This window comes from Maniola jurtina, chromosome 28, assembly GCF_905333055.1.
Source record: "Maniola jurtina chromosome 28, ilManJurt1.1, whole genome shotgun sequence".
NCBI classification, from domain to species: domain Eukaryota; kingdom Metazoa; phylum Arthropoda; class Insecta; order Lepidoptera; family Nymphalidae; genus Maniola; species Maniola jurtina.
Genome location: NC_060056.1, coordinates 792,571 through 813,859, shown reverse-complemented (window position 1 = coordinate 813,859; position 21,289 = coordinate 792,571). Strand labels below are relative to the sequence as shown.

The 21,289-nt window shown below is 39.1% G+C and overlaps 2 protein-coding genes across 2 annotated transcripts; one reads left to right on the top strand and one right to left on the bottom strand.

Moving 5' to 3' along the window:
• The first annotated feature begins 698 nt into the window (after positions 1 to 698).
• Positions 699 to 4,059, top strand: LOC123879516 (zinc finger protein 271-like). The gene is made up of 5 exons (XM_045927272.1): positions 699 to 823; positions 1,643 to 1,999; positions 2,489 to 2,589; positions 2,761 to 2,804; positions 2,881 to 4,059. The coding sequence occupies exons 1-5, from the start codon at positions 794 to 796 to the stop codon at positions 3,777 to 3,779; spliced, it is 1,431 nt and encodes a 476-aa protein (XP_045783228.1). The 5' UTR covers positions 699 to 793; the 3' UTR covers positions 3,780 to 4,059.
• A 3,272-nt stretch (positions 4,060 to 7,331) lies between these two features.
• On the bottom strand, positions 7,332 to 20,685 carry LOC123879486 (zinc finger protein 879-like). The gene is made up of 11 exons (XM_045927209.1): positions 20,350 to 20,685; positions 19,953 to 20,104; positions 18,382 to 18,480; positions 17,458 to 17,598; positions 15,653 to 16,459; positions 14,642 to 14,844; positions 13,513 to 13,651; positions 11,603 to 11,770; positions 9,640 to 9,783; positions 8,481 to 8,672; positions 7,332 to 7,636 (listed from the first exon to the last, which is right to left on the bottom strand). Exons 2-11 carry the CDS (start codon positions 20,007 to 20,009, stop codon positions 7,451 to 7,453), a joined length of 2,136 nt encoding a protein of 711 aa, XP_045783165.1. The 5' UTR covers positions 20,010 to 20,104; positions 20,350 to 20,685; the 3' UTR covers positions 7,332 to 7,450.
• Between the last annotated feature and the right edge of the window lie 604 nt (positions 20,686 to 21,289).

The window sequence follows — 21,289 nt, the reverse complement described above, 5'->3', positions numbered from 1 at the left end:
GACACTTTATATACATTCCTCGCCTCCGCCCGCCATTTTAGTAAGCTATTTATAGTCTATGAACTAGTGCGTCTTCTTTTGTTTCTGGTCGGTGGTCTGTAGTAGCGTTTGCTGGCGCGTGTTGTGCTTTTTTGGAGTGTTTTTGTTAGAAGTGGCCGGTTTTTGTGTTCTACTGGTGTTTGTTGGTGGTGGAAGTTGGAACTGACTGGGAAGCGCTCGGGGCGCCGCGTGTATGTCGGCGGGCGTCGGCACAGACGAAGTCCATGCTTATACATATAGTTTCCGTAACTTGTAATTAACTACAAACTTGACATTAGCTAATCAATGCAAAGCCAGACGAAAGAGAAAAAAAAATGTATACTGGTATTTAATAGTTATCTGTGATATAGGCATTTACCAATTCACACACCGACTCAATCCGACTGGTATATAGTCGTAGTGATTACATACTCTTTGGTATATACTGATCTGTGATGTGTCATGTGCATTACATTTTCCAATATCTTTCATTTCTTTTAATTTTTATCTTTTATGTATTAAATATTTTTCCAAAATACCTAAGAGTAACATGTGCTATTTGTAGTGACCACTCACGCAAATAAAACAACAACATCCTAAATCAACCTTAGACGACCTAATCTCATCTCGTACAAAGAGTATATAAACACTACGGATCTCGTAGGCCCACAGTTGATTCGTCATTCGTTTTAGTTCTATTCGAAGCACACAATGTGCTCAGAGATTAATAAACTTTATTAGATTCAGAGACAAGAGCTTGAGAGCCCGAGCACTGATGATGGATTTAGTTGGAAAACATGAATTAGTGAGTACTCAATACATACATTTGCATCCTTTTTAGGGTTCTGTACCTCAAAAAGAAAAACGGGCCCTTATAGGATCACTTTGTTGTCTGTCTGGGTCTATCTGTTTGTCCATCCGTCGTGTCTGTCAAGAAAACCTATAGGGTTTATCTTTTTTTTTTTCCTTTAAATCTGGCTTTACTCTGATTAGCCAATGTCAAGTTTGTGATATTTTCAAGTTATTGAATTTATACAAGTATGGACTCCGTCTGCGCTGGCGCCCGCCGACATACGCGCGGCGCCCCTTTAGAGCGCTTCCCGGTCAGTTCCACCACCAAAAAACACCAAAAAACACCAACTAACACAAAAACCAGCCACTCTTAACAAAAAAAACACTCCAAACAAGCACAGCACGCGCGCCAGCAAACGCCATCACAGACGAAGTCCCCGTTTATCTAGAATCATACCCGTTGACCTATAGTCATGAAATTTAGCCGGTAGGTAGGTCTTATAGCACAAGTAAAGGTATAAATCCGAAAACCGTGAATTTGTGGTTCCATCACAATAAAATATTAAAATGTGTTCATGAACAAATAATAATTAGTATTTTTAATTTTCAAAGCAAGTGGGTATCATATGAAAGGGCTTTACCAGTACATTCTGAAACAGTTTTTTTTATTTATTTTTATGCATAATAGTTTTTGATTTATTGTGCAAAATGTTGGAAAAAATACCCGAGTACGGAACCCTCAGTGCGTGAATCTGACTCGCACTTGACCGGTTTTGTTTATTCTTGTACTATTATATTGTAACCATTGAATACTTAACTTGTGTCTCAACAGATAACAAGCCAACACATAGAAATGATAAACTGCACAAAACACCAACTAAAGAGTAATATGGTGTTGACATCACTAGGACCTGACCACTGTGACTTGCACATACTAGAACACCTCCCGGAAGACAATCAGACAGAATTAGTGGAGACAAGTCACATACTAGTAGTAAAACCTGAAGGAAGTGATGATTCTATGTCGGTTGATGAAGACACGGCAGTGATGAATGAAACTTGCAGTAATATCTATGATTTTGTTCAGTATCCATTAAAGTACGAAAGTGTTTCCTATCATTGTGCACTTTGTTTGGAGGAATTTGTCCATGAACATGCATACATGCAACATATGAGCATGCATCTGCAGGTGAGATAGTTTTTTTTTTTTCTTCTCGTCTGGCTTTACATAGATTAGCCAATGTCAGGTTTGTGGTGAGATAGTTTTCCATTATTAAAGACTTTCAGGACTTTGTCTGTGGTGGCGTTTGTTGGCGCGCGTGTTGTGACTTTTTGGAGTGTTTTTTTGTTAGAAGTGGCCGGTTTTTGTGTCCCGCTGGTGTTTATTGGTGGTGGAACTGACCGAGGAACTGACTGAGAAGCGCTCTAAAGGGGCGCCGCGTGTATGTCGGCGGGCGCCAGCACAGACGAAGTCCATACTTATACATATAGTTTTCCTAACTTGTAAATAACTACACACTTGACATTGGCTAATCAGTGTAAAGCCAGACGAGAGAAGAAAAAAAAAAAAGACTTTCATCAACTTGTTCAGTTCATACAATAGCTACTCTAGCTGTGGAGGGGCTCTCTCAAACTTACCAAGTACTGAAATGTTATGAATTTGTTTTGTATTTGGCAGAACGGCGACGGTGCTGGTGAATGTGACACGTCACAAGTGTGCAAGCCTCATACAGCTGTGAGCTCGAGCTGCTCACACTCTTCACTCATCTCTGAGAACAAGTCAGTATACCTGCCAGTGCCAATAACATTTAGTTCAACTTACAGTTAGTATACTCTTGTATGTGTGTCATAATACTCTTTCCTCCTCTCTAACCCGCTGTATGCAGCACAGCTACTTGCTGGCTAGTGGCTCCGCAGTACACTCTAGATACATTCTGATATATTTCACAGGCAGGCAGACCCTAGCCCTTCCGCACACGCCGCGGAGACCTTAGGTAAGATACTGCGTTATTTATCATACAAGCATGATCACAGAAGTATAAAGAAATAGTAAATATTGTTTCATTTCAGCCGTTCCTCTGTCCGCGAGTCTTGCAACAATCAACGAGATAAAGGAGCCATCAACTGAGGATGCCGATATGTACAACAGTTGCCAGTACAAAAGACTAACAGATTGTTTTGTCAAACTATATGATATTTTCTCTGAGAAAGTTGTCCCAAGACAAGACAGATCACTGACGAAAACACAAAAAGCTGTTAGATCTTGTGTGAGTCAGAACATTGCCTCTAAAGATATCAGTTATCAGGCGACAAGTCAGAGTGGAGTCCTTACAACAGAATACAATGAACCAGTCACCAATGAAGAGAATCTTACTGTATCAAAAACTGTGTACATTTGTGACTTTTGTCAAAAAGTGTTTGAACAAAGAAGACTTCTAGTAAAACACATTCAGCGTCACGCGTTAGTAAATAGATTTACTTGCAAGATATGCCAGTACAAATGTAACTATAAATGTTATTTAGTGAGGCACATGAGTAGTCACACTGGTGAAAAACCATATTCTTGCAAGTTATGCAAGTATAAATGTAACGACAAGAGTAGTTTAGTGAGGCACATGAGAACTCACACTGGTGAAAAACCATATTCTTGCAAGTTATGCAAGTATAAAGGTAACCGAAAGAGTGATTTAGTGAGGCACATGAGAACTCACACTGGTGAAAAACCACATTCTTGCAAGTTATGCAAGTATAAATGTAACAGAAAGAGTAGTTTAGTGTGGCACATGAGAACTCACACTGGTGAAAAACCATATTCTTGCAAGTTATGCAAGTATAAAGGTAACCAAAAGAGTAGTTTAGTGAGGCACATGAGAACTCACACTGGTGAAAAACCTTATTGTTGTATATTATGTAACATTAGATACGCATCAAACAGTAGCTTCAGGGCGCACATGAGAACTCGCCACTAAAGCCCTTATGTCTATTGCGTAGTTCCGAGTATCTGACACGCACGTCAAACTACACCACGCACCCTGACTCGACTCGCTCGCGAGCATTCGCGTCACTGATTGACAACATGGCGGCCATCGTTCACGACGTAAACACGGTACTCCTTCACAGTGTAAATATTACGTAATAATTATTAATTGTATTACACTCATCTCATTCACTAGTTAAGGGGGCTCTCTCCGCCACTCGTTTCATACAATCGTAGTTCCAATTTCATTTGAATATTAAGCAACCAAAGTCCATGAAATTTTGCAGACATATTCTAGAAACTAATATCTATGTCTGTGGTTTTCCAGATTTCTGTTAAAATATTCGGTTTCAAAGTTACGCGGTCCTAAAAAATTTCATATAAATCTTTGAGCCCCTGTAATTTTAAAACTACATATTTTTAGAAAAATCTAAAACACCACAGACACAGATATTAGTTTCTAGAATATGTCTGCAAAATTTCATGGCCTTGGTTGCTTAATATTCAAATGAAATTGGAACTACGATTGTATGAAACGAGTGACGGAGAGAGCCCTGTTAACCCGCGCCGCTTCGCACGGGGAGCCTACCTATTCCATAGACAGAGTATGGGTATGAATGTGGTGTACTAAATGTGTTTGTATTATGACTAAGAGTCAACTTTCTACTGAGCTATTATACTGATCGCGATATTTTTGCTTTTACCCGTTGAGGAGTTCCATCCTCTTTCCGAAACTATTCATCAGGTCTTCACCAAACTTACGTGGTGCCAACCTGACGGTACAACCTTTCTAAAGAAAAAAGTTCTGTGACAAGTGTAAATTAAAAATTTATACCACCCCCGACAAGTGAAGGTTACAGTAACTAGAAAAGAGCTGATAACTTTCAAACGGCTGAACCGATTTTCTTCTTTTATAGCTAAGAACACTCTCAATCAAGCCACCTTTCAAACAAAAAAAACGAAATTAAAATCGGTTCATTAGTTTAGGAGCTACGATGCCACAGACAGATACACGTCAAACTTATAACACCCCTCTTTTTGGGTCGGGGGTTAAAAATATTGTGTCTTGTTGAATGTTAGTTATAACTTAGTCATATAATGGTTTAAATAATAAATTATTTCAATGCACTCATGTTTTATTTTCATCATCATCATCATCATCATCAGCCTGTGGACTTCCACTGTTGGACATAGGCCTTCCCTAAAGAGCGCCACCACACCCGGTCCTCAGCCTTCCTCATCCAGCCACTTCCCGCCAGCCGCTTTATATCGTCGGTCCATCGTGCTGGAGGGCGTCCCACACTACGCTTGCTTAAACGCGGTCTCCACTCAAGGACTTTCCGGCTCCAACGGCCATCGCCTATACGACAGGCATGGCCTGCCCACTGCCACTTCAGCTTGCTAATAGTTTGGGCTATGTCAGTGACCTTGGTTCTCCTGCGGATCTCCTCATTTCGGATGTTATCCCTCAGGGAAACTCCTAACATAGCCCTCTCCATAGCTCGCTGACCAACTTTGAATTTGTGAACAAGGCCATTTGTCAGTGTCCACGTTTCAGCACCATAGGTGAGGACGTGTTTTATTTTACTTTTTGCAAATTCAACATTTTAGGAATTCAACATTTTGGGCCTGAAGGGCAAAACCCAAGCAACTTAATGAAAGGTACTTAGTAGAAATAAAACTGCAATTAATAAAGGCAATTTTTATTTAAATATGCATTATGTACAATTCATTAATTTATTTATATATGGAAGTTTCTTAACAGGGCTCTCTCCGTCACTTACTCCATACAATCGTAGCCCCAATTTCATTTGAGTAGTAAGCAACCAAAGTCCATGAAATTTTGCAGACATATTATTCTAGAAACTAATATCTGTGTCTGTGGTGTTTTAGATTTTTCTAAAAATATGTAGTTTTAAAATTACAGGGGCTCCAAGATTTGTATGTGAATTTTTAAGACCGCGTAACTTTGAAACCGAATATTTTAACGGAAATCTGGAAAACCACAGGCATAGATATTCCCATACATTCCCGGAACGTTTCTACAAAATTCCATTGAGTATGATTGGTTAGTATTCCAATGAGAGACAAACTATATTTGTATGGAGCGTGTGACGGAGAGACCCCTCTTAACAGGCAGAACTGGTGGTTTGATATAAAAACTGCAAGACCATGTTATTCTATTAAAAATTTAACCTAAATAGTTTGCGTTTATATAATAATAATAATAATAAAATCTAGTATCAATACAAAGTTATACAATAAATATATTTACAATTATTGATAAGATAAAAGTTCTAACTTTTAAAAGAAGTACATATAGTCACCGGAGTCGGACTTTACGATGGAAAAAATCTTGTTAAAGTGTTTTACTTGGTAGGGGGCATGTTGGTGTATGTAGTTTTTTAGGGTTCAACCGCCTCAAAAGGAAACACGGTTCACTTTGTTGTCTATCTGTCTGGCTGTCCGTCGCGTCTGACAAGGAAACCTGTAGGGTACTCCCGTTGACCTAGAATCATGAAATTTGGCAGGTAAGTAGGTATTATAGCACAAGTACAGGAATAAATCTGAAAACCGCGACTTTGTGGTTACATCATTTAAAAAAAATTAAAATGCGTTTCAATTATCAAAGTAAGATAACTATACCAAGTGGGGTATCATATGAAAGGTTTTTACGTATACATTCTAAAACTTTTTGATTTATAGTGCAAAATGTTGGAAAAAAATATCCGAGTACGGAACCCTCAGTGCGCGAATCTGATTCACACTTGGCCCATTTTTTTTTTAAATAAAAAATGGCGAGCAAACGAGCGGGCGGGTCGGATGATCGAGCTATATTTAGTACATCGGTACCAAATTTCATACAAATCGATTAAGCGGATGGATTTTTGGGAATCCCGTGGGAACTCTTTGATTCTCCGGGATAAAAAATAGCCTATGTCCGTCAACGGGATATAAGCTAATCCTGTACCAAATTTCGTCAGAATCGGTTAAACTGTTGGGCCGTGAAAAGGTAGCAGACAGACAGTGTCACTTTTGCATCACACTAATATTATAAAGGAGAAAGTTTGTATGTGTGTGTGTGTGTGTGTTTGTGTGTGTGTATGTTTGTTACTCCTTCACGCAAAAACTACTGGACGGATTGGGCTGAAATTTAAAATGGAGCTAGATTATACCTTGGATTAGCACATAGGCTACTTTTTATTCCGGAAAATCAAAGAGTTCCCACGGGAATTTTAAAAAACCTACATCCACGCGAACGAAGTCGCGGGCATCAGCTAGTACAAGATATACCTAACACCTTTATGTAGAACTCTGCAAGTTAATAACGGTCTGCACCATCTATATGTGATTTAGTGAATATTATATTTGAACTAGCCGATGCCCGCGACTTCGCCCCCGTGGATTTAGTTTTTTCGAAATCCCGTGGGAACTCTTTGATTTTCCGGGATAAAAAGTAGCCTATGTGCTAATCCAGGATATTATCTATCTTCATTCCAAATTTCAGCCAAATCCGTCCAGTACTTTTTGCGTGAAGGAGTAACAAACATACACACACACACACACATACAAACTTTCGCCTTTATAATATTAGTGTGATGTGATTTCGCGGGCAGACCCGTCTCTTGCACTTTAAGAGGGCTCTCAGGCCCTGTTGAGGGTCTAGTCCAACGAGTCGCTGGTGACGCTGTACCGCCTCGCCTTGGCCCTGGAGCGCTTCCCGCGGACGCGCTTGGGCCACGGCACGTTGAGGTGCACGTGCGCCACGTGCAAGTCGCGCCCGGGGATGCTCGTGTAGGACTTCCCGCAGAAGTCGCACTTGTAATACGGCCTCACCGCTTGATGGGACTGAAAAAAAAAAATTGGTGTAAATTCCTTTGTTTGGGGGAGGGGGGGGGGGGGGGGGGGGGGGCATGGGCCGTAATAATTAGTTACTACCCTTCTTCTTAGTTACCCTACCGTATAATAAGATACAAGTGTAAATTAAAAATTTATAACACCCCCGACAAGTGAAGGTTACAGTAACTAGAAAAGAGCTGATAACTTTCAAACGGCTGAACCGATTTTGTTGGATTATATCTAAGAACACTCTCGATCAAACCACCTTTCAAACAAAAAAAACTAAATTCAAATCGGTTCATTAGTTTTGGAGCTACGATGCCACAGACAGATACACAGATACACAGATACACACGTCAAACTTATAACACCCCTCTTTTTGGGTTAAAAAGCGAGTTGCCTTAAAGTGCAAGAGACCGGTCTGCCCGCGAAATTCAAATATAACATTCACTAAATCACATATAGATGGCGCAGACCGTTATTAACTTGCAGAGTTCTACATAAAGGTGTTAGGTATATCTTGCACGATGGTACTGAATCCATCGTGTGCGAGTCCGACTCGCACTTGACCGGTTTTTTACCAACCCCCCGCCCCAAAAAGAGGGGTGTTATAAGTTTGACGTGAATCTGTGTATCTGTCTGTGGCATCGTAGCTCCTAACCTAATGAACCGATTTTAATTTAGTTTTTTTGTTTGAAAGGTGGTTTCATCGAGAGTGTTCTTAGGTATAATCCAAGAAAATCGGTTCAGCCGTTTGAAAGTTATCAGCTCTTTTCTAGGTAACTGTAACCTTCACTTGTCGTGGGTGTTATACATTTTTAATTTACACTTGTTTATGTATAAAATCACTCACCACCATGTGTCGCTGCAGGTTGGCCGCGTTGGAGAAAGGCTTGTGGCACACGTCACACGCGAGATTGTCGCTGTGCCTGTGAATGTGGTTCGTCAGCGTGCTCTTTTGCATGAAGCTCTTATCACATATGTCACACTTGTACAGTTTGATGCCGGTGTGCTTCTGCATGTGGTCCCGGAGGTACACTGGCGCCTGTGGACAAGTTTGATTTTAAATCTATACATATAATAAAATTGTAGAAAAGTGGTGTCTGTACAATGGAAATATATAAAAAAAAGTAGCAGGGGTTGTTATTACATCGATGCCGAACCCGAAATTGTATTTTTTTTTTTTTGTCTGTGTTTGTGCACGCTAATATCAGAAACGGCTTATTTGATTAAGATACGGTTTTCACTAATATATTGTAGTAAGCTTCACTTAACATTTAGTGTTTATTTCATGTCAATCGGTTCATAAATAAAAAAGTTATGTCAATTTAAAGAATCACGGAAATATGCTGCCCGAAAAGTCACTATTAATAAAAATAGAAATATCAATTAGTTTCCACGGGATCTGTAAAAACCGAAATCCACGCGGACGAAGTCGCGGGTATCCTCTAGTGTATTATATATAGAAGCAGGCGTTATTTTGCGGAAGTCCATGATATACAAGGAACCAAAAGCTTAATTTGCTATAATCCGCCAAACCAACGAAATCTGTATGGTAGGTACGCAGCACCACACAAATTCCAACACCACTCGACGCGCGTTTCGCCCCGACACCGGAGCATCCTCAGGAGATGTAGACCTTACAATGTCTAATTGCAAATGACTTTATATCTGCCTGTGCAAATGACTTTTGAATGTGGATGTAGGTTTTGAAGATCCCGTGGGAACTGTTTGGTTTTCCGGGATAAAATGTTGTCGAAGTCAATAACATGGACGCAAGCTACCTCGGTACCAAATTTCAGACAAATCGGTTGAGCGGATGGGTCTTTAAGAATCCCGTGGGAACTCTGATTTTCCGGGATAAAAAGTTGCCTATGTCCGTCCCCGGGATATAAGCTAACTCTGTACCGAATTTCGTCAGAATCGGTTAAACTGTTGGGCCGTGAAAAGGTAGCAGACAGACAGACACACTTTCGCATTTATAATATAAGTATGGATAAAAATGTTCTCACCGTGAAAGTCTTTCCACACTTTTCGCACATCACGTTGCTCTCGAGTGTTACTTTGTCTTTCGGGAACTGGGTGCGGACCTTGTCCGGGTGCTCAGCTTTGAAATGCATACTGTACTGGCGAAGGCTTTCCAACTTGACACCACACTGAAAGAAATGCGTAAAAATTAAAAAAAACCAAAGTTTTTATTTATTTTTAACCCCCGACCCAAAAAGAGGGGTGTTATAAGTTTGACGTGTGTATCTGTGTAGGTCTGTGGCATCGTAGCGCCTAAACGAATGAACCGATTTTAATTTACTTTTTTTTGTTTGAAAGGTGGCTTGATCGAGAGTGTTCTTAGCTATAATCCAAAAAAATTGGTTCAGCCGTTTAAGAGTTATCAGCTCTTTTCTAGTTTTCTTGTAAAAAAGAAGGTTAGATAACCCTAAGGTTCATAATATTTAAGTGTCAATTGACAAATGTCAAGATGGACGTTGCCTAGATATAGATAAATATTTATTTGAAAATGATGTTTTGGAAAACTCAGATACTTTTGGATCGTAGGCGCGGAATAGTCCGAGAAAATCGGTTCAGCCGTCTGAAAGTTATCAGCTCTTTTCTAGTTACTACAACCTTCACTTGTCGGGGGTGTTGAAAATTTTTAATTTACACTTGTATTTTATTTGGTTTAGAACCGCCCACAGAATTACACACTCAAATTATAAAAGTTATTCCTCAAATTTCACAGCTCTCGTGTAACTCAATTTACGGGCAGTCACCGCGTGCACCGATGTCTCTCAATAAGTTCAAAGTTTTCGTAAAACGTAAACGGATTGGAAAATCCTATTATAATGTAAGCTGTGATAGCCTAGTGGTTAGAACGTCCGCCTACTAATCGGAGGTCGGGGGTTCGATCCCGGGCACGCACCACTAACTTTTCAGTTATGTGCGTTTTAAGCAATTAAATATCACTTGCTTTAACGGTGAAGGAAAACATCGTGAGGAAACCTGCATGCCTGAGAGTTCTCCATGTTCTTAAAGGTGTGTGAAGTCTGCCAATCCGCATTGGGCCAGCGTGGCGGACTATGGCCTAAACCCTTCTCATTCTGAGAGGAGACCCGTACTCAGTAGTGGGGCGGAAATGGGTTGATCATGATGATTATAATGTAAAGGATTATGTAAATGATACGAAAGCTTGTGAATGAGTTGCCAGTCAGCTTTGATAGTTCTAATAAGTTTATGTGATTTTGTAAAGTGGTGATAATAAAAAAAAAAGAATACCCAGCTGAGTTTGTTGTGGGCTCTTCTCAGACTTGGGCGCGTTTGGAACCCTCGTAGCTTTAGTTTTAAGTAACGTAATTAATTACCACTATATCGTACAAGTTTAACAATTTCAAACATCAAAAGGAGTACAATTGTACCTACTTTGAATAAATGATTTTGACTTTGATAACAATAGTCGTACAATGAGATACAATATACCTAATAAGTTGATTGAAAACTCGTGAACAGGAGCCGTGGATTTGGACAAAGTGCTTTGGGCTCAACAGTTTTCATTTTTCCTTTATTGTTGAAACGGTAAAGGGCATTGCTGTAAAGCATGTTGAGCAATGGAACCAATCTTTTGTAATTACTAGTATTCAACAATGCACAGCTTGTGGTGAGTTTGGGCATTGCTGTAAAGTGTGTTAAGCAATATGACTAATAGATATGTACTAATAGATATAATTGTTAGAAAGTAGTTTGTAGAAGGTTTTTCCTATTTTGTTAGTAGCTGTTCTGGATTAAGTTTTGTTCCTTGTTTGTTAAGTTTATTTTGTGTTGCGCTGTAGTTTTGTACCTACATACTTTAATAGTGCATGCCGAGTCCACATCGAGAAGACACAATTGCGCACATGTATCTTTGTCCATGTATAATCTTGTATATTTTTTTTTAATTGCAGTCAGTTTTGTGGACTGAATAAAAAAAAATAAAAAATGACTCACCTGTTCGCAATCGATGGACATTTTTTTGTTCATTTTCTTCTGGTTGGGACAGTTGGGCCTGAGTTGGCCGACTGGCGCGTGTTTGGGCGACGCCTGCATGTGTTGTAAGTACGCTTCCCCGGACGCGAAGCGAATGTTGCACGGTTCACACAACGGACCAGCTAAGTTCTGAAATAGATTTTTTTTTTTTTTTTTTTTTTTTTTTTTTTTTTTTTTTTTGGAGACACACAGTATTAACAGTAAACAATAAACAAAACAGATACAAAGCACACACACCAAAACAGTCTCCAAAGAAAAGTTAACACAGAATTAAACACACAATAGTCGGGAAAAGAAGGTACATAGAAAAAGAACAGAAAATAGGTGGATATCATAAATAATAAAGTAAAAACAAAAACGAAAAAAAAACTGACTAGTGAAGCTAGTCAGTTTTGGATATAATGTCCCTAATTGCAGATTTATATTTCTGAAGAGAGATTTATATTTCTTTAAATCTGGCTTTACTCTGATTAGCCAATGTCAAGTGTGTAGATATTTTCAAGTTATTGCCCGCCGACACACGCGCGGCGCCTCCCTAGAGCGCTTCCCAGTCAGTTCCACAAAAAACCCAACTAACACAAAAACCAGCCACTCATAACAAAAAAAACACTCCAAACAAGAACAGCACGCGCGCCAGCAAACGCCATCACAGACGAAGTCCTCTGAAATAGTTACTACATTTTATCTAACTAGCTTTAAAATACATTGTGAGATGGTGATAATAAAAGCCAGCCCGCTGGACCGATGACCTGAAGAAGGTGGCGGGGAGCGGGTGGATGAGGAAGGCGGAGGACCGTGTTTGGTGGCGCGCTCTTGGAAAGGCCTATGTCCAGCAGTGGACGCATACAGGCTGATGGATGGATGGATTATAAAAACCAATGGAATTCCTTGTAGGCTCCTTCTCTAATAGCTTGTTCACACAGGCTGCGTAAGCGTAGACGTAGCGCGAACCATTGCGTTGTAATGTATGGAACTGTATGAAACTTGGCACACCGCTTGCGTAAAGCGTGGACGTATGCGTGACCCGGTGTGTTAGGGGTTAACGCGCGTTTTTTTTAAATTTTTGGAGACCTCCACTTTTTTTGACGTAACATCCGTTAGGACAATTTTTTTCGAATAAAATATAGCCTATGTCACCTGGACCTTTGCAACGAATAAATTGACACGTCATTCATCTAAATCGGCCCAGTAGTTTAGGCACTATGTTGGAACACACAGAAACTTGATACAAACATACATACATACATAGACTGCTAAAATCATAACCCTTCCCTTTGGCTTTGCCGCAGTCGGGTACTAAAAACATCAACACGCACGAAACGTTTTGCGTCATCATTCCTCATACGCATGGCTAAGGTTTGGAATACTCTTCCGCGATCTGTGTTTCCTACCAATTACGATCCGGGTATCTTTAAAACAAGAGTGAATAGGCACCTTCTAGGTAAACGCGTCCCATCTTAGACCACATCATCACTTTCCATCAGGTGTGATTATAATCAAGCGCTTACCTATCCATACTAATATTATAAATGCGAAAGTGTGTCTGTCTGTCTGTCTATCTGCAACGCTTTCACGGCTCAACCGCTGAACCGATATTAATGAAATTTTGTACAGACTTAGGATACATTCCGGGGAAGGACATAGGCTACTTTTTATCCCGGAAAAACAAACAGTTCCCGCGGGATTCCTAAATACTCATCCGCTTGATCGATTCGTATGTTTGGTACCGAGGTAGCTTGCGTCCCTGTAGTTGACATAAGCAAATTTTTATACCGGAAAATCAAACAGTTCCCACGAGATCTTTAAAAACCTAAATCCACGCGGACGAAGTCGCGGGCATCCCCTAGTAGTGAATGAAAAAAAAACCTAACCTGGGTATCAACGAAGCTGTGTTTCTTACGCATATGCAGATGTAGTCCTCTCTCACCGATGAAAGAGAAACCGCACTGAGTGCATACGTAGTCTGAAGGGTGCTTTATACGAATATGGGACATCAGTGAGGTGCATTTACTGAAACAATATGTAACTGTAAGTTGATGTCAGAGAGACATTGTACCAAAAAATCGTTAAGGGGCATGAGACGGGTCTGCCCGCGAAATTCAAATTTAATTTGGTTTTTCGCAATTTGTAAAGTAATACGACAACCTAGGCTTATGGCATTTTAATTGCGCCAATGGCAGTATCATGGTCACAGGATTACATAAAAATCTTTACTTGAATTGGGTCCAGTTTAAGAAATTGGCTGTAGTATCGATTGTAACTCACAAATTAGTAGTTGGTTGGAGACATACTGACGTTTGGTATACATAATTAATGAGGATTACGACACAGTCATACTGACGTCACCATGTCTCGTGATTTTTGTTCGGCAGTGTGCACACTTTCAGCGATAAAGTTTAGATACAATGGCACCGATTCTGTTGTCTTTCTCTAAAATGAATTTAGAGTATCTGCATCCTCCTCCTTTTAGTATTGTTGAAAAGGGACGGAACATGAATTTTACGTTTAGAGACTCTAAATTTTAGTGCACGCTATAAATTTAAACAATATGCTCGCGACTGGCCGCTAAAGTCACGAGGTTTGACAGCTCTAAATTAAATTTAGAACTGTCAGGATGTGCCTGTCCTTTTCATATTACAGTAGTAAGAAGAGGATGCGAATACTCTAAAATTTAGTTGCCAACAGAATCAGTACCAATAACAGGCCTTTAAAGAGGTCACGACCTTCAGCAATGGGGGTACTCACGTGAATTTCTCTTCGCAGTGTGTACACTTATATATCTTCCCGTCGTGCCATCGTTCGTGATGTACTACCGCGGTTCTATGGTTGGAGACAAACTGACATTTGGTACATACATAATGACGATTACGACACGGCCATACTGACGTCACTATGTTGAGGTGACTTTTGTTCGGCAAAGTGCACACTTTCAGCGATAAAGGTTAGAAACAATTACAGATCTTTTAAGAGGTCGCGACCTTCAGCAATGGGGGTACTCACGTGAATTTTTCTTCGCAATGTGTACATTTATATATCTTCCCGTCGTGCCATCGTTCGTGATGTACTACCGCAGTTCTATGGTTTGAGACAAACTGACACTTGGTACATTTATATATAACGCGGTGATTGTACATATGCTTCTTGAGGGTGAATTTGCTTTTGAATCGAAGCCGGCACACATCGCACTCGAATAGGCCGAATTTCTGCAAAAGATTTAAATTATTAATTCCGTACTTAATCTAATATTATATTATACTAGAAGATACCCGCGACTTCGTCTGCGTGGATTTAGGGTTTTCAAAATCCCGCGAGAACTCTTTGATTTTCCGGGATAAAAAGTAGCAATGTGCTAATCTAAGTTATTATCTATCTCCATTCCAAATTTCAGCCAAATCTGTCAGTGGTTGCGTGAAAGAGTAACAAACATACATACACACACAAACACACATACATACATTACACACACAAACTTTCGCCTTTATAATGTTAGTGTGTGATGTGATGAAAAGGATGAACTGACGACATAGTTTCAATGTAATATGGTTCAAACCACCGGGTCTAAAAGTTGAGATGGAGATAGGCACTGCTTTCTCTAGTTAAATAATACAAAGAAAATAAGCGTTCAGGCTCAAAATGTTGAATTCCTAAAATGTTGAATTTACTAAAATGTTGAAATGTTCAACTAGTGTGAGCAGTGCTTCTTCAATTAGAACAAATGCCTTGCCAAGTTTTTTTATCGCGCTTTGATGTATTTTCAGCGCAACGCCGGATTTAAACGCAACGCTTTTTTAACGCTCGTGTGAATTAGGGCTGATAAAACTTTAAGCCCTAATTCGCACGAGCGTTTAAAAATCGTTGCGTTAAAACCCGGCGTTACGCTGATAATACAAAGTGCGCGTTAAAAAAGCGCCGACGTGTGAACAGATACTTGGGAATGCATTTGTTCTATTCGAACGCTTTTTTAACTCACGTTCAAAAAGCTCTCGTGCGAATGAGGCCTTAAAGACTCACATCCGTATGTCTATCCATATGTGCGTTGTAAGCCTCCAGATGGTAGTACCCTTTATAGCAAATATTACATTTGTGCGACGAATTCTTATAGTTATCCGACGCTTGCCTTTTCAGAATCTCAGCGATTTGTTGTTCTTGGGTTAATTCTATTTCTTCAATCAGTTTCAAGTCTAATTTAGTTTTTGGAACTCTTTTAGTACCGGGAGGAAGTTTTTTCTTTCTAACACGTTTCTTAACTATTTTGACTACAATATCGCTTAATTTATTCTCATTTACAGAATCCTTTTGGACAGGTTTCTTTTTCAAAACTCGATGTTCGGATTTGATTGGCTTCTTCCTTCCTTTAACAGTGTTTATTTTGGTTCTACTATTTCTAATTTGCTTCTTATTGATTATTTTCTCTCTCTTAATTTTTCGATCTGTTTCATTTCCCATATCATAGTTTAAATAATCAGTATCGTCACATACGTCGATGTCAATGTCATGATCTTTGGATTCGGTATCATTTTTTAGATCTTTTATGGCGCTCTGATTTTTTTTATTATCAGTGTCATCTTTTGAAATGATAATGGCACCATCAAAAGTGTCACTATTAAATATTTCGACCTCACATTTTACATTGAAGATTGGTTCAGTATCTTCTAAGACTACGCTTTCTTTTTTAACATCTTTTTTTTGTGGGTTATAATGAATTTTTATATCTGTTAGGTGAAAGTCGCAGTAGTCTGGTTCGTATATTTTCTTGCCAATATTGGATGATAACTGGTTTTCTTTTCGGTCAATAGTCCTTATGTTTTGTGTTGTTAACTGCAAAATTAATTTTATTTAATCCAATTTGTGGCTCTCATTGATAGTGAATATTTTCACACGAATATACAAAAAAAGGAATTTGCTCATTTTGCTCATTCTGAATTCTTTTTTAGGGTTCCGTACCTCAAAAAGAAAAATGGAACCCTTATAGGATCACTTTGTTGTCTGTCTGTCTGTCTGTCTGTCCGTCGTGTCTATCGAGAAACCTATAGAGTACTTCCCGTTGACCTAGAATCATGAAATTTGGCAGGTAGGAAGGTCTTATAGAACAAGTACAGGAATAAATCTGAAAACCACGAATTTGTGGTTACATCATTTAAAAAAAAAATGTGTTTCAATTTTGAAAGTAAGATAACTATACCAAGTGGAGTATTATATGAAAGGGCTTTACCTGTACGTTCTCAAACAGTTTTTTATATATCGTGCAAAATGTCGGAACATAATACCCGAGTACGGAACCCTCAGAGCGCGAGTCTGACTCGCACTTGGCCGATTTTTGATTTATAGACTAGTGTTTGCTATAATCAGACCTGCTGGTAAATGAGCAGCCTAAGATGAAGTACGCATGCCTTTTTGCCATTGTATTTTGAGCAATTATAGTTTTATTCCTTAACTAGAGGATGCCCGCGACTTCATCCGCGTGGATTTAGGTTTTTAAAGATCCCGTGGGAACTGTTTGATTATCCGGGATAAAAGTTACCTATGTCAATTACAGGGATGCAAGCTACCTCAGTACCAAATTTCATACAAATCGGTTAAGCGGATGGGTGTTTAGGAATCCTGTTGGAACTGTTTGATTTTTCGGGAAAAAAGTAGCCTATGTCCGTTCCCGGGATATAAGCTAACCCTGTACCAAATTTCGTCAGAATCGGTTAAACTGTTGGTCCGTGAAAACGTAGCAGACAGGCAGGCAGACAAACAGATAGACACACTTTCGCATTTATAATATTTGTCTGGATTATTTAATTAAGCAAGGTAATATTAAGTTGCCTTACTGTTTCATGCTTCTTAACCAAATCCTGCAGCAAACGATATGCCCTCAGACTCTTGTCTCGGAATGTGCTGCAGTTGCCCAGCCTGTGGGCACACTCTGTGCAGAACTGGGGTACAAAGTGGACATCGCCTTGCAGCTGTAGCTATGTAAATATATTCATCATTCATTATTTAGGGCACAGACAACAGACAGAAACGTTTAAAAGCGGAAACCAGCCCAGAGACAAGAGTTATTTAGAGACAAAGGTGATAGATAGTCTAGTGGGTTTTTTTATTCAGATACAAGTTAGCCCATGACTGAAATCTCACCAGGTGGAGTCCAAGGTTGATAGAGCGCACTTTGACTTTGACTTAAGACACTGTTAAAACGAGACAGCGCTATACCGCGGGCATAAATCTGTCTCGTTTTAACGGAAACTTATTCCGTAAAAAATAAAAATAAAAATAAATAAATACACTACAAAATTAGTACAGAAGAAACACATACAAAGCACAAAAAAATATAGGCAGGTATGTTCAATTTGGCGGCCTTATCGCTACCCTGCGATCCCTTCCAGGTAACTAAAATGGTGCAAAGGACATAGCTACAGTCTACAGATATTAGAAACAGGTGGTGTAAGTATATACATTAATGTATAATATTATCTGTGTTTCCTACCAATTACAATCCGGGTATCTTTAAAACAAGAGTGAATAGGCACCTTCTAGGTAAACGCGTCCCATCTTAGACCACATCATCACTTTCCATCAGGTGTGATTGTGATCAAGCGCTTACCTATAGTGAATACAAAAAAATGATTCAAAAAAGTAGGTACTTGTTAAAATTTAATTGTAAAAAAATATTTTTATTTATTTACAATTTTTTTCTAACAGTAAAATAAGAAAATTAAAAAAAATTAGAAAATAGACAGGCACTTATAACTTACGGAAATACCGGTCAGTTTTTGAAATTCCGCAGCCAGGTTATATTTGTGGACTGGGTACAGTTTACAGTTCTCAGTGGTATCTAGACATATCATGCAGAACTGGAAATAGACAATAGATTTCTTTAAGTCCATGTGATTAGTCTAAAAGCTAACTTTGGAGGTCCATCTGCCAATTGCCTTTTCACAGTGCATTTAGACCAGGGGTGTCAAACTAATTTTCCTAAAGGGCCATCATTAAGATTCAGAGTGTGTTAGCGGGCCAGAGTCTTTGAAAACTAAAACACATAGTTACTTAATTGTTAATAATATCTTTATGTAGTTATATAGTTAACACAGATTCTTAAATAAAGGTTTTTGAAAGGTTTTTTTTGAGCCACAAGATTCGGACATCTGAGTTACAATACAATTACTCCAAGGAGTTCTCTTGTTTTTGATAAGATTATCAAGACTCATGGAAATCATATTTACCACGCAGCGCAGCTCAAGTGTGTTGGGAGCGTTAGAATTGCGTAGGGCTTACTTGCACGCCTCGCAAGTGGCATCGAGTGCTGACTGTCTAAAAATTCTCAATGGTGGCGAGGGCCGTATTGAATTAGCCAGAGAGCCGGACCCGGCCCGTGGGCCTTACTTTGACATACCTGCTTTAGACCTTCATCTCATGAAAATAGAATAACACTTCAACACTACCGGAACACTAAATTGCCTGGCTAACAGTCTAGCTGGTAGGTCCAACCACAGCTGAAGCCTTTCACCAGACAAGTTCATTTTTTTAAACTACTGCATAGCTTTTATCGCGGGCTTTGAGCGCGGCGACCGAATCAAGAAATTCCGTGACGAAAATGAACTTATGACCCCCCACTCCGAGCGGCACAGCGCCACACCGCTGTGCCGGTCGGTGTTGAAAGCCGTCTAACGTCGTTTCAGTTCGGCAGACTTCGGCACGGTGTTTGTGTGCGTGCGACTAGACGCTAATAGACTAGCTGTTAACTGCTCATAACTGATTCTATTGCATAAGTTGATAAAAAATGCTATGCAATAGCTTTAGTGTGGCAGTCCCCGAGTGCCACACATATTTTTTTTTATTTTTTTTATAAAGAATGTTAGCTATGCTTATCATGACTAACACTCCCCCTCCAATTCAGCTTAAAGCTTGTGCCAAGAGTGGGAACGACAATAGTGCAACGGGTGGGGTTTGAACCGCCAACCTTTCGGAATTCAGTCCGCTCCTCAACCGTTGAGCTATCGAGGCTCCAGCCTTTAGATTAGCATCAATTCACTGGCATCATTTAGTATTACAAGTGTAAATTAAAAATTTATAACACCCCCCACAAGTGAAGGTTACAGTAACTAGAAAAGATCCGATAACTTTCAAATAGCTAAAGCAAATATAAATTGGATTATAGCTAAGAACACTCTCGATTAACCCACCTTTCAAACATAAAAAAAACTAAATTAAAATCGGTTCATTAGTTTAGGAGCTATGATGCCACAGACAGATACACACATCATTATAACACCCCTCTTTTTGGGTTGGGGGTTAAAAATAAGAGTGATGGGTCAAAATATCTCACCTGTGCTGGTAATGGTATAGCACTGCTCACTAAACCACTGTCTATATCAAAATCCATATTGCCAATATAGATAGTCTAAGCACCATCTGCTAATATGTGCTCTTCTTTACTTTGTGTAAGGTCCATGCTATTTGCCAGTATTGCTTACAAATCTGTAATATAATCCATACTAATATTATAAATGCGAAAATGTGTCTGTCTGCTACCTTTTCACAGCCCAACAGTTTAACCGATTCTGTCAAAATTTGGTACAGGGTTAGTTTATTTAGTAAATAATTTAATTCAGCAGTTAATGTGTGAAGGTGAAAAGTTCGGACGGACAATTTTTCACATATATATCAGTAAACATGTTACTACCTACATGTACTAATTCAGTAGGTATGGATTATATACTTACTATTTCAGGTAGATCTACTTATTGGTTGCTCAACAGATCTGGTACAAATTAAATTATTTCATTTATTACTTTTTATTTATTTAACTTCTAAATTCTGGTGTCATGGTCAGATATGAGTTATGACCTATTTTATTGTTCTCTAAAGAATCTATAGTCACCATTCACCAACTTTAACTTCGACTACGATTAATTATAACAACCATAATGGTGCTTTAATTAAAAGTTTACTTATTATTTACACTTTAATTGAACATTTCATTTTCTAAAATACAGAATGACAAAATAATTTGTAAACAAATTGTAAGAACAGTGAACAGAAGAACATAGTGATCAAATCAAAGAGTTTTTTTTTTTTTCTGTCTCGTCTGGCTTTACAGAGATAAGCCAATGTCAAGTTTGTAGTTATTTACAAGTTAGGAAAACTAGGTAGGTATATGATAAGTACGGACTTCGTCTGTGCTGGCGGTCGCCAACACACGCGCGGCGCCCCTTTAGAGCGCTTCCCAGTCAGTTCCACCACCAAAAACACCAACTAACACAAAAACCAGCCACTCTTAACAAAAAAAAACACTCCAAACAAGCACAGCACGCGCGCCAGCAAACGCCATGCCATCACAGACGAAGTCCGAGTATATATTATATAAACATTATATATGTTCTAGTAGTGATTACCTATATGTTATTAGTCTGTGGTGATTACCATGATTACATACTCCGACCGATATGGATTTTTTTTGTTTGAAAGGGGATACTTTGCAGCCAGGTGGTCCCATATTTTGGTGAAGATCTGATGAATATCTTCGGAGACGGAGAACAGAACTCCTCGATGGACAACAGTAAATTGCTCGCGATCAGTGTAATAGCTTAGTAAACGATTACAATAAACTCTTTGGAGTAAACTAGCATATTCACCGACCAGAAACAAAAGGCATATTATAGT

Excerpts from the sequence above, each read along its gene's own strand:
- LOC123879516 (XM_045927272.1), top strand. The coding sequence starts at position 794 with ATGATGGATTTAGTTGGAAAACATGAATTA. Across the intron at positions 2,000-2,488 it reads ATATGAGCATGCATCTGCAG|AACGGCGACGGTGCTGGTGA; the intron begins GTGAGATAGTTT and ends TGTATTTGGCAG. Across the intron at positions 2,805-2,880 it reads ACACGCCGCGGAGACCTTAG|CCGTTCCTCTGTCCGCGAGT; the intron begins GTAAGATACTGC and ends GTTTCATTTCAG.
- LOC123879486 (XM_045927209.1), bottom strand. The coding sequence starts at position 20,009 with ATGGATTTTGATATAGACAGTGGTTTAGTGAGCAGTGCTATACCATTA. Across the intron at positions 16,460-17,457 it reads TGGTTAAGAAGCATGAAACA|TTAACAACACAAAACATAAG; the intron begins GTAAGGCAACTT and ends TTAATTTTGCAG. Across the intron at positions 11,771-13,512 it reads ACAGCTTCGTTGATACCCAG|AACTTAGCTGGTCCGTTGTG; the intron begins GTTAGGTTTTTT and ends AATCTATTTCAG.